The 13354-nt window shown below is 54.9% G+C and overlaps 1 protein-coding gene across 8 annotated transcripts in view; it reads right to left on the bottom strand.

The window, feature by feature from the left end:
* Positions 1–6974: 6974 nt before the first annotated feature.
* Positions 6975–13354, bottom strand: part of CNTFR (ciliary neurotrophic factor receptor) — a 446573-nt gene continuing 440193 nt past the window's right edge. For 4 of the 8 annotated variants that reach the window (XM_038402719.2, XM_038402721.2, XM_043514905.1 and 1 more), the window contains 2 exons: positions 11871–12015; positions 6975–8162 (listed from right to left, as the gene is read on the bottom strand). In XM_038402719.2, coding sequence (XP_038258647.1) covers position 8162; positions 11871–12015 — 146 coding nt within the window. In that variant the 3' untranslated portion in view covers positions 6975–8161. Of the gene's footprint in view, positions 8241–11870; positions 12016–13354 lie in introns of all 8 variants that reach the window. The other 4 variants (XM_038402722.2, XM_043514907.1, XM_043514906.1 and 1 more) reach the window with 3 other exon arrangements.

Raw genomic sequence — 13354 nt, 5'->3', positions numbered from 1 at the left:
CCTCGCGTCCTGCCCTGACTGCAGCTTGGTTGGACCCCAGGATTGCCACTCTGATGGAAAAGCCCGAATGTGGGCAATTTCTACACTGGGTAAAATGCTATTTCTCTCTCTGAATCGACCCACTCTCCCTTTTGCAAACTCGAGCGTTTTGGAGCGCTCAGAAACCTGCTCGGTTGCTACCAGGACCCAACCGCCGAGCCTGCCCGGGTTCATCCAGCCCTTGGTGAAATCGCCACTGCTGGCAGGAAACCAGCTGGAGGGTTACTGAAGAGGGCTCTTGCTCAGCATGGAGTTGCCTCTGCCATTATGCTCTTCGGCACCAGGTGACGGTCCACCAGCAGTGCGCAGCCCGGGCATCTCAGAACGAGAAAGAAGGCTGCTGGTTTTGAGCCACAAGCCGCTGTGCAGAGGGACTTCTCCCAGCCTGAGGACGGGCTCTCCATTTTGGGGTATTTCCCTGGGGGAGGTTGAATAGGAGCGTCTGCACTGCAGCCCTCTGGCACTGATTGTGGTGACAGCCAGACTGACAGCTAGATTAGGTCATTTCTTTTGACAGCCAAGTGCAATATTCATTTTTTCCCCAGTTTGGGCCCTGATTCAGCAAAGCATGTGCTCAGCTTTAAGCCTCTGACTAATCCACCGGATGTCACTGGGGCCACTTGTGCGCCTAAAGCTAAGTGTGCGGATCAGGGCTTTGCTGAGCTGTGAGGAGAGTCCCTTTCCAGACTTGCCAATTTACTAACAACCTGGTTCCTTCCCCACCTAGCAGTAAGTATGTGGATTAGCATCGCTCCTGCACCTGTCACGGCACTATCATGGGGCCATGTTTGTTTCAGGTAAGAGGCAGGTTTCTGGCCAGTCCAGAAAAGATGTGCTAGGAGTAGGGGCTAGAACAGTGGTTCTCAAACTTTTGTATTGGCGACCCCTTTCACACACCAAGCCTCTGAGTGCAACTCCCCCGCCTTATAAATTAAAAGGGGGGGGGGGAGATTTCATGTAATTTTAATTTCACGGTGGCCAAGGCTGTCAGCCCCGCTCCTGGCAGAGCTGGGGCTGTCAGCTCCCACCAGGCATAGGGCTGACAGCTTGCAACCCCCAGGTAATAATCTCATGATCCCCCCAGTTTGAGAACCCATGGCTAGATCCTGCCACTGACACGCTCCCTTTGCTAAACTGTTCTCCTGGCTTGGCGAACAGCCACTTCCCCTCCTGAACGCTGGCTGTGGGGCCCTCCAAAATTCCTGTCTGTGGTGAATCAAAAGCCACTGGAGTCTTAGGCACCATCCCTGGGATCCGCCAGAGGCCAGACCCAGTGCCGTGTCATGCCCCCTGCAACCATGGGTCACACTCAGAGACGCTTTTGCTCTGTATTTTTATTTCCCAGCAGCAGCCAAAGTAGCCTGGAGCTGGAAGAGCTGCAGCAAGGCCCCAGTGTCATGCTTCTAAGGCAGGGCAGGAAGAGCAAACGCCAACGCGCTTGCACGGGGCATGGCAGTAAAGGGACAGGCAGCCTCCAGCGTCCTCCTGGCAGACTCAGTGCAGCCCAGGTAGGCCCTATCCGGCCGTAGGGCGTATCCTGCCCCATACCTATAGAGCACATCTGACCCCCAAGCTGTAGCTTTAGGGCTCACTGGTCCCCATAATATAGGGTGCAGTTTGTGCTGTATCAAGAATTGCAAGGATTAAAACTAAAGGGGGTGGGGGTGGGGGGCTGAGCCCTCTCGCTGGCTATTGTGCATGTCCCTGGTCAGAGAATGGGGTGTCAATGCACAAGGCATCGAAATGCTCCTGCTTGCGGGCTTGAGCCAGGCTCTGAGGGCTGGGAAGGCCCCTCTTCTTAGGCTTGCCAGGAGTCCCGTTTTCGACCAGGCCATTGAAAGTCCAGTTGGCGGTGTGGGGCTAATGCAGGCTCCCAGCCTGCCCTGGCTCTGCACAGCTCCCCAGAAGCGGCAGGCATGTCCGACCCCTAGGTGCAGGGGTGGCCAGAGAAGCTTCTCACGCTGCACCTGCCCCGAGTACCGGCTCCACAGCTCCCATTGGCTGGGAACCGCTGTGGGGGCAGTGCCTGCGGGTGCGGGCAGCACGCACTGCACAGAGCCGCCTGACTGTGCCTCTGCCTAGGGGCTGGACATGCTGGCTGCTTCCAGGAGCAGCACGGAGCCAGGGCAGGCAGGGAGCCTGCCTTAGCCCCGCTGCGCCATTGACTGGGAGCCGCCTGAGGTAAGCACCGCCCAGCTGGAGCCTGGACCCTGAATCCCCTGCCCCAGTTCGGAGTCCACCCCTGCACCATAACTCCCTCCCAGACCCCACACCCCAAACCTCCTGCCCCAGGTTGGAACCCCTTCCTGCTCCCTAACTCCCTCTCAGACCCCACACCCCAATCCCTTATCCCAGCCCTGAACCCCTCCTGGAGCCCACACCCTGCAGCCCCCCCGCACCCTAACACCCTGCCCCAGCCCGGAACCCCCTTCCACACTCCAAAACCCACAGCCCCAGCCCAGAGCCCCCTCCTGTACCCCAAACCCCTTGCCCCAGCCCCACCCCAGAGCCCACATCCCCAGCTGGAGCCCTTACTCCCTCCCACACCCCAACCTCCTACCCCATCCTGGAGCCCCATCCCACACCCTGAACCCCTCATTTTTGCCCCCCCCCACTCTCACCCTCACCACCTCTGTCCCAGCCCAGTGAAAGTGTGTGAGTGTAGGGGAGAGTGACGGAGGGAGTGGGGGGCTGGAAGGAGTGCAGGGGGGGGCTCAGAGAAGGAGGCAGGGTGGGGCCTTGGGGAAGGGGGAGGGGCAAGGGTGTTCAATTTTGTGCAGTTAGAAATTTGGCAACCCTACCTCTCCTATCTGCTGGTCATTCTGCTGGGGCGGTGGGGTGGAGTGGGAGGGGGGGAAGTTCCTTACACTTCCCCTCACATCACCTAGCACTGGCCACTGCCAGGCTCCTGGGCTAGAAGGTTTGCTTTGGCTCCTGCGACCCTTTTCCCCCTGCATGGGCTACACTCCCCAGGCTAGCGGACCTGCTGTCTCGGCATCAGTTAAAAAACCCTTGAAACTCTGGGCCCCATCCCCAGCCCAGCCAGCGACTAGCCCGACCGGGGACAAGCCCAGCTGGTGGGCACTCCAGCAAGACAGGTGAAAAGCTGCAGCCCCGCACCAGGGATCCGTCCCTCGTGGACCAGCCCAGGGTCTGTGTTCTGGTTACAAGCCAAGCTGAAGCACTGCCCACATACTTGCTGGGTGGCACCATTTGGCAGATACTATCAACCCACTGGGTGTTGACCTCACCTAGCCGCTCTCCGTGGCGCATCACCTGAGCCACGTGGTCTGCACCCAGCGAATGCCCAGCGCTGGCTCAGCGTGAGGGGCAGCCATGCCCCAAATGTGGGCACAAAGTTTTGGGCAAGGGGGCAGGGCGTGAGACATGGCCCGATCAGAGAGCTGCTTGGTACTGCATTTTTCCTGGGGGCAATAGATTTCAATACACTGGGCCCCCCAATGGAAACTCTTGCAGGTCACCTTCATTTCATCTGTACCAGCCATGGCATAGTGGGCATGGCAAGAAGTGCACTAGGAGCCCAGTGGAACGATCAGCCCGTTGCCCATCATCTCCCTGCCACAGCGTGTGTGCCAGTGGAAATGTGCCAGGAACCTAGCAGAGAATGGCAGTGCTGCACGAGGCGACCCACCGTGGCCATGCCCTGGGGTGGCGCTGGGGTTCCCCGAGGATTTCACACGTGCTGGATCAAACCTCCCTCCGGCGTGTCTGCTTCCCCCGGCCAAGGCCTTCTGCTCTGGGAACGTCAACTCCGAAACAATGCCCGAGGTGGGGAGAGGTCCCCATGGCAGGCTCAGTGCAGGAGCCCCATGTCCCGAGTGGCCCCAGCCAGCGAGCCGGGCCTGTACGCATGGGTGGGCACTCTCACATCCGAGCCACGTGTGAGTCTTTGTGAGCCACACTTGTGGCCGGTGTGTGGCGGCTCTTGAGCACCAGCTGTTGGGTGAGGGGAGGCTGACTGCTGCAGGGGACCGTAGAGAAGGGGGTCACACCGGACCAAGACTAGGCTCCTTCCCAGTCCTTAGGTGGGGCGTTTTTAAGGCACACAGAGGGATGAACACTCAACTGCTAAGTAATAAGTCTCTGCTCCTGTGGCCTCCATCTGCACTGAGCCCAGCTCGGGTGGGGGGGAGGGTTGGCCTGCACGGGATGGGGCTCTGCTCAGGGTTAACCCTGCTGATCCCAGCCAGCTGAGCAGGGCGCAGGGGAGATAAGCGGGGCTGTTCCTGGCCAGAGCCTTATTAAACTCCCAGCAATGGTGGGGTGCAGAGGCCAGGATGGGGCTTAGCAGCCAGTGCAGCAGAGTTAATTAGGGGCTTGTGCTGGGGTTTTATTGCCCAGTTAAACATTTAGTGCACCGCGGTGGGAGGGATGTGGCTGCGATGGCTGGAGCCTGCAAGGGGCGTTCTGGGAGCTCGTCCCAGCTTCAGCCTCTGCATCTGGCTGTGCTAGAGACTGCATGGGCCAGGGTGACCCCCCTGGCCTTGCCACCCTCCAGCAGCCCAGCCCCTGCCCCCCATTGGCGTCTCCCTCGCTTCCCGCTCTGCTGAGCGAGATTAGAGACTCCCCAGTTTAAAATCCAGCTGTGGATCCGGCACTGAGCGTCAGGGCTCACTGGAACTGAAATCTCCTGCACTTGGTGGCTTGGCAAGGAAACCCCTAAGCCCTCACCCACATCAGATGAGAAATCGAATCAAAAGTGCCCTCCTGGGCCTTATTTCCCACACTCCCTCCGCCAGCCACAGGAGACCAGCAGCTCCCATCTACTCCAGTGGGCGTCCCAGGATGGGGCCCCAGCCCCTTCTCACAATCCCACCAGCTCTGTTGCAAAAGCCATCTCCTGTGCAGCTGCTGGCCTGAGGACACCCTTCACCCGCTCGGGCTGTACGTCTCCTCTGCTCAGCCACCGCCTCGCCCGTCCCGCGCTGTCTTTGTCTTCCCCACCTTCACGGCATTTGGACTCTGTTGCTGGCTTCCCCTCCTGTTCGTTGGCTGGAGAACAAACTGGTCCCACTGTATCGATGGCAATTATTTCTATTGAGGTAGTGCCCAGAGGTTCCATCACCAGCTGGCACCCATTGCACATGGCACTGTCCCCACACTGCGGGATGACCCTTGCCCCAAAGAGCTTACAATCTAAGCAGGTGAGACCGACAAAGGGGGAGGGGAAACTGAGGCTGGGAACAGAACCCAGGCCTTCTAACTCCCAGTCCAGTGCCCGGTCCACCAGACCCTACCACCTCCCTCTTGATGCCTGCCTTGTTGCAGGAAGTGGTTACCGGGTCAGAGATCAGCTAACACACCTGCCCCTTCTGAAAGTTTAACTAGGAACGGCTGAGTCAATGCAACTTTACCATGAAATTACCCCAGACACGGATGCTGCAGTAACAGTGGCTGGTGCCCCAGAGGGAATGAAAAGAACAGGGAATCATCAAGTGATCCATGCCCTATCACCCATACCTAGCTTCTGGCAAACAGAGGCTGGGGACATCATTCCTGCCCATCCTGGCTAATAGCCATCGATGAACCTATCCTCCATGAACTTATCTAGTTCTTTTTTGAACCCTGTTATAGTCTTGGCCTTTACAATATCCTCTGGCAAGGAGTTCCACAGACTGACTGGGCGTTGTGTGAAGACATACTTCCTTTTGTTTGTTTTAAACCTGCTGCCTATTTCATTTGGTGACCCCTGGTTCTTATGTTCTGAGAAGGAGTAAATAACACGTCCTTATTGACTGTCTCCACACCAGTCATGATTTTATAGCCCTCTATCATATTCCCCCTTAGTCATCCCTTTTCCAAGATGAAAAGTCTCAGTTTTATTAATCTCTCCTCATACAGAAGCTGTTCCATGCCCCTAATCATTTTTGTTGCCCTTTTCTGAACCTTTTCCAATTCCAATATATATTTTTTGAGATGGAGCGACCACATCTGCATGCAGTATTCAAGGTGTGGGCGTACCATGGATTTATACAGAGGCAATATGATATTTTCTGTCCTATTATCTCCCCCTTTCTTGATGATTCCCAACATTCTGTTAACTTTTTTGACGGCTGCTGCACATTGAGTGGATGTTTTCAGAGAACTATCCACAGAGACTCCAAGATCTCCTTCTTGAGTGGGAACAGCTAATTTAGACTCCATCATTTCATATGTATAGCTGGGATTATGTTTTCCAATGTGCATTACTTTGCATTTATCAACACTGAATTTCACCTGCCATTGTGTTGCCCAGTCACCCAGTGTTGCAAGACAGTGTGATTCCAGCTCCAGCAGCACCAGTGTTCAGCTTCCAGAACTAGGAGGGCTAAACGACCAAGACTGGCCTTGCACTGGGAGAGGTGCCAGGCAGAGCCGTCCCTTGGATAGGGCGTATCAGCCCCACGCTTTGGGGGACCCCATGGGCCGGTGCTATTGGCCGGCGCAGTTGGTCCCAGAAGAGACGAACCCATCACTTCCGCCCCAGGCCCCGCACTGTCTTTGGGATGGCCCTGGTGCCAGGTGTCTAGAATGACGAGGGGCTCTTAATCTAGTTTGATTTCCCCATCCTGATAGGTATCGGGGCTTCTTCTAAAACATCGGGGGTCTGTAGAATGCCAAGTCTCTTGAACTCTGGGTAGTTTTAGAATGCCAAAAACTCTGCAACTACAAAAGTCTCTAGAACTCTTGGGGGTTCAAGGACTCCAAGGGGATCTAGAACTTTTTTGGGGGGGTCTAAGGACTCTAAGAGGAACTAACACTCTTGGGGTTCTGGAACTCCAAAAGCTCTAGAACTCTGGATCTGGAGGCTTTTTCAATCGGTCTAATCTCGTCCCCACCCACTAGCACCGGACGGTGGGAATGACTGGACATCACTGGGGTCCCCAAGGGTCTAGAATACTTGGGGCTCAGCCCTGACCTTGAGGTGAAATAATTCCAGGGGTCGACAGTCATCACGAAATGATCACGTTTAATGAACAACCTCTCTCCTGGGTCGTTTTTTGTTGTTGTTGTTGGCTGTTTTGGGGTGGGGGTGTGTGTGTGTGGATTTTTTTGTTTGTTTTTTTATATATACATCTATAAAAAATTCAAATACAGCATGTTAACTTTTGGAATACTAGGACATCGGATATTAAATACTGCGCTCGGAATGGGCAGGGTGCTGTCTTACAAAACAGGACCGGGGTGCGGCGGGAGTGGGGGGAGGAGAGAACGAAGGATGGGGGGAACGAACGAGCATGGGGGGGGAGAGATACGTTTGTGTCGTACAGTTCCATTATGAATATTTGTTTTTCAATAATAAGACAAATACAGAAACCGAGGCGCTTCCCTTTAGAAATGGAAGGGAGGTGATAAAAAGAGAGACAACCAGGCAACGGGGCGGGGGAGAGTCGCAGACTTCACTGTAGCTATTGTCTCCTCGCTGATTTTGCCCAGGCTGGGGGGCACAGGTGGGTGTCTGGGAGGTGCCGGGAGTCCAGTGCAGGCGGGTGGTGGAGGGAGGAGGGTCGGTTTGGCTGTTCTCAGATTCCTGTTTCCCATAAAAAAGAAAGCCCCCAATGCGCTAGTCTGTGCTCGTGAAAACAGTGCTTATGTCCTCTGTCGCACAGGGGTTGGGAGTGGGGAATCGCATCCGGGGGGACTAAACCCCCGCCGCCCCTCCAGCCTGGGGCTTCTGGAAGCCAGTTCAGTTCTTCTGAGCCCTCTCTGAGGAGCGGGGGGAGGGGGTCACCCCCTTACGAGGCTCATTGTGGTTTCGAGACCCCTCCCCTGTCCCATGTGTGTTTGACACGTTTTGTCACCCGTGTTGTGGCAGCGGCCAGCAGCAGAGCGCTGTGGGCGTGAAGCGAAGTAGCGAAGCATCTTTGGCATGGCGGTTTAGCTGTATGATCCGATCTCTCGCCCAGGACGGCTGGCGCTCTCCTCTGCAGCCGGGGTTGGCGTCTCGCTGTTTGGGGGGGGGCATCAGGGGAGTGGGGGAGTCTCTCTCTCGCTCTCTCTCTCTCTCTTTTTGTAAAAGTTCCATGGTCCCCCCTGCCAGTTCAGGGCGGGGAAATCCTCCCGGCGCGGCAGGTCTGTCCTTCTACAAAGTGAAGCGATGAAGAGAAATGTGATACGTCCGCCTTAACGTGTGCAAAATAGAAGAGAAAATAGATTCAGATGGGGGGGTGGTCTCCTTTGGGGGGCTGCGAGGCGGGGATCTGCAGGCAGGGAGAGGAACGGAGAGAGGGGGTCACCGCCTGCGCTTAGGGGGGCTCTGAAAGCAGCACACTCAAGCGCGGTACAATAGAAAGGCACAGTGTCACAGGCCAGAAGAGAGCCTCCAGATCATCCAATCTGACCTGCTGTATTGCACAGCCAGCCCCCCGCATGCTCCCCCCAGAACCTGGATTACAGCAAAGTGTTACAGGCCTCGGAAGCTATTGTGTGCCACAGGCAGAGACCAGGAGTGACCGAGGAGCACCAGAGGCCAACACCTCAGCAATGGCAGGGAACTGACTAGGTGAGATAGACCCAGATGATCCCAGCAGGTGATCCATGCCCCACAGAGGAAGACAACCCCCGCCCCCCCCAAGAACACTGTCAATCTGACCTGGGAGAAAATGATCCCAACCCCAAATCTGGTGATCAGTTAGACCCGGAGCAAGACTCACCAGCCAAGCACCCAAGAAAGGGAATTCTCAGGGTCATCTCAGGGCGCCAGCATACCCCGAATAGTGTCTCATCTCTAATAGCCATCTCTGATGCTTCAGACCAAAAAACCCAGAAACCCCAGAATACAATAGGGAAAAAATTCCCTCCCAAAGCCCTCCAGGTGATGGCTGAAGCCCTGAAGCATGAGACAGGTAGATTTATAGCTACACAGATTGGCCCTTGCCCCTATCCCTGGGGTGCCCCCACTCTGCATCACAGCAAAAAAATTCCACAGACTGCAGTCAGAGGGCGGGGATCCCAGAAATCCTGGCCCCGCGGCAGTTACTGGAAGTTTTGCTGTTAACTTTAATGAGGTGAGGAGTTCATCACTTTGGAAAAAGATCTCCCCTCACTGGTAGCAGCAGGAGGTCCCTTATCCTCTGAAAGTCCACCTCCAACAGGAAGTGCACTGCTCCCTGGGCTAAGGCTATCACATCTGGGTGTGCGTGGGGAAGGGGCATGCATGAGTGTGCCTGTGTGTGTGTCCACATGGGTCTGTATAAGTGCAGACCTGTGCGAGCGTGTGTGTGGGCAAGTGTAGGCTGGGGGGTGCTGATGTGTGAGTGGATAGATGTGAGTGAATATGTGTGTGCTCATACAAGTGTGTGCACGCAGGCCAGATAGAGTTGCCAATTTTGGTTGGACGTATTCCTGGAGGTTTCATCACATGACATAATCTTTAATTAAAGATTAATCTCTAATTCCTGAAGAATCCAGGACAATCCTGGAACGTTGGCAATCCTAAGTGTGTGTGTGCATCGCTCTGTGTGTGGACGCATACGTGAATGTGTGTGTGTGTGTGTGTGTCCATGCATGGGCATGAATGTGCACGATTGTGTGTATGTACCTATGGGCATTCATGCATGCCTTTGTGTGCGTGTACATTTGTGTATGTGTCTGTGCCTATGTGTACATCCGTATGTACCTCACAGACTCATCGACTTTAAGGCCAGAAGGGGCCATCATGATCATTTAGTCTGACATCCTGCACTGTGCAGGCCACAGAACCTCACCCCCCACTACTGTTACAGACCCTCTGGCTGAATTGCTGATGTCCTCAAATCTTGCTTTAAAGACTTCAAGTGACAGAGAACCCACCATGGCCACTAGTTTAAACCAGCAAGTGACCCGTGCTGCAGCGGAAGGCGAACGCCCCCAGGGTCTCTGCCAATCTGACCCAGAGGAAAATTCCTTCCCGACCCCAAATATGGCGATCAGTTAGACCCTGAGCATGTGGGCGAGACCCAACAGCCAGACACCTGGGAAAGAATTCTCTGTAGTAACTCAGAGCCCTCCCCATCTAGTGTCCCATCTCCGGCCATTGGAGATATTTGCTAATAGCATTTGCGGATCGGCCATATGCCGTTGTAGGGCTACCTCATTATACTGTCACCTCCATAAATTTATCAAGGTGACTCTTGAAGCCAGGTAGGTTTTTTGCCCCAACTGCTCCCCTTGGCAGGCTGTTCCAGAACTTCACTCCTTCGATGGTTAGAAACCTTTGTCTCATTTCAAGCCTAAACTTGTTGATGGCCAGTTTCTATCCATTTGTTCTTGTGTCCACACTGGTGCTTAACTTCAATAACTCCTCTCCCTCCCTGATATTTATTTCTCTGATGTATTTAGAGAGAGCAATCAGATCTCACCTCAGCCTTTGTTTAGTTATGATAAACAAGCCAAGCTCCTTGAGTTTCCTCTCAGAAGGTAGGTTTTCCATTCCTCTGATCATCCTAGTCGCGCTTCTCTGTACCTGTTCCAGTTTGAATTCATCTTTCTTAAACATGGGAGACTAGAATATGTATGTACACGTGGGTATGTTTGCTTGCTAAGCTTTCTAGTTAATTTTTAAAGTAGGTGGGAAAAGTTTTAAAAATTGTTTGGGAGCCTTTTGAAAATTTTCAGACCATTTTGTGCCTCTTCCCCTGAGAAGGGCTGAATTTTTCTTTTGCTTTTTCACCTTTTCTTAAATCCATATCTTTTTAGATTTAAAAAGTTGCAGTTTTTCCAAACAGAAATGTTTTGGAAGTTGAAATCAACATTTTTTTCAGTTTTGCAAAAAAAAAAACATTTTCAGTTTTGCAAAACACCATGGTGTGACTCGGCTGTCCCAGCAAACGGGTTCTCTGTGTGTGTGTGTGTGTGTGTTGTGTGTGTGTCTGTGTGATTTCTGTTTTTGAAAAATGATCAAATTTAGTCCAAAAAACTCCACCACGTTTCAAACAAACAATCTTATCACGCTCTTGATTTGGTACCCAGCTCTCATTTTAACTAAGGTCCTTTCCCCCTCGCTTGCCCAGCAGACGAGATTAGAGTGAAACCGCCTCTAGGAAACCTTGGCAAACCTTCCTTCTTGAAATACCCTTTAGCCATGATGCTACTCACAACACTGACCCCCCTCCCGCCCCCAAATCTGAGCACTGACACCCCCTTCTACCCAATACTGACATTCTTTTGTACTGCAAAGCCCCACTGGGAGAAACAAGACTCAACCTGTCCCCCCAAACAACACCAATGAATCAAATCACCCCCCCATCAGCACTCTGACCTCCAAAAGAGAGATAGGCCAGATACTTTACTACTGTTCTTGATTTTACATGAAAGGCACCCAGACACCGTGGTGATGGGCAGCAGGCTAAAACAGATTAGAATAGACAGACAGATGTGCATGGGGGTTAGACAGACAGACAGATAGATAGATAGATAGATAGATAGATAGATAGATAGATAGATCGATCTAACAGACATCTTGTGTCTCCAGTTTCCTGGGCTACATCTCCACTGGCAAGGTGTGTTTTTCTCTCAGGATACCTAACGCCCGTTATCTCTGCCACTGTGCAATCCTGGTGGAGACAAGGCTCCATAGCGCGACTGCGAGATGAACTAGGTGAGGCTGACTCAGCACGGGGGTCTAGTGCTGGCCTGGCCTAGCTCCTTGCTGGTAACGCTACTGGTGCCCTTTGCGAGGTAGTTACCTCACAGTGAACACATACTTTGGTACCAGTGAAGATCACGCCAAGGACTCTGCGTGCTGCCCTGCGAGTGTGACTGTCCCATTCTGGCCGCCTGTGCGTGGCTAGTTTGGCTCCAGCCCAGTGAGGATGGGCAGGAGGGATCTGCCGGAGCTGGTGAATACTTACTACATAAACAGAACGCCAACTGCTGCCAGTACCAATCCTGCCGCCCAGGACACGGTCATGGCCCCGCTGCCGACAACGGCCTCCAGGTCGCAGATCTTGGTGGTGGGGGGCGGCATGAAGGAGGAGGTGCTGGTAGTCGTCGTCTCTGGAGCGAGGGAAAGGAACAGCCTGCAGATGGGCCAAGAGGCAGCTACGGTCTGCATCGCCTACTGCCCGCTTCGCCTTCCCTCCAAGCTACAGGCCCACCCTGGCATGGCACAGATGGCAGCGCCTCTCCCAGACCAGGGCTCGCCATCCCAGCCTCTCTGCCCCCTGCCTATTAAAAGCCCTTTGCCCATCTGGCAGCCTCCTGACAATATTTTCCTGGATTAGGAAAATCTGTCTGCCCCCCTGTCATCTCACCAGCTAGCCTCTTGCTTTGTTTAGTCTCTCTGTGCATTTATGTATCCAGCCCTCCCTCACCCCACTAGCCATGAGCCCTGATTCATTTCCCCTTTACCTCCTCCCTGGCTGAAGGGGGCTGGGCCTGGCTCCCTTTGCTCTGGGCACTGCCCTGGGAACTGGACCCTGGCATGACCAGTCCTCCCTCAGCCCCCCAACTCCAATCTGAGGGGCCTGGTGTGCAGCCTCAGCAAGAGCTCTGCGCCCCCACTGGGTTGGGTTATGAGCATTGCAGCCTCCTGGGTGGGCCTCAGCTCTGCACAGCTCCTTGGGGTGCCCGGTCTTTGATGCCCGCGTCTGCCAAGGGACCTGCTCAGAGCTTCCTGCAAGCCCAGCTCCACTGGGGCCCCGTGTTAAATGGAATGGCCAGCAGAGGGCACCATCCCCCCCACAGAAATGTCCCCGCGGGTGCCAGGGCGGATTTGGGGATGCCCAAAGCCAGAGTGGCCAAAGCCTGCGACGGGAACCAGCTGGGGTTCTGGGGAGCTGGGAGACGCAGCACGGGCCGTCGGCCCGCCCACATGATGGGAGAGCCACAGCCGGGCTGCGCCTCGCAGGTCGGGACTGGGGTGTCCGCCCCAGGTCGGAACGCGGAGGTCTCTGCTCTGGGGGGACCGGCTGGGGATAGCGGCTCGAGGGGGGTGGCTCGACTTTACTGCCCTACGTGGCTGGCGTCCTCCATGAGGGGGCCTGGGTTGAGAGAGAGAGCTCCCGGCGGGAGTGCCACTCGCGTGGGTGGTGATTTGGGCTCACGCATGGGGAAATCTGACCAGCCCCCTCTCCCTTTGGGGTCGTCCCCCATCCTACGATGCTCCCGATTCCCATGGGCATGCGCCGTCTCCTGCAAAGTGGCACGTGCAGAGGGTGGACAGGGCCGTGACTCCACACAGGGGCCCAGGCCCTTCGCTGGGTCTGGGCAGGGGAATGTTGTGGCCCAACCAAGCTCTGATGGAATGAGGCACGAGCAGGTGTTGCCTCCCAGCCTGGTTTCCGGAGGCCTCACCTCACCATATGCACAGACCCCCCTGACACTACTGGCATAT

This window comes from Dermochelys coriacea, chromosome 5 (assembly GCF_009764565.3).
Source record: "Dermochelys coriacea isolate rDerCor1 chromosome 5, rDerCor1.pri.v4, whole genome shotgun sequence".
In the NCBI taxonomy this organism is placed as follows: Eukaryota; Metazoa; Chordata; order Testudines; family Dermochelyidae; genus Dermochelys; species Dermochelys coriacea.
The sequence above is the reverse complement of the archived record's forward strand: the minus strand, read 5'-3'. Positions and strand labels throughout refer to the sequence as shown.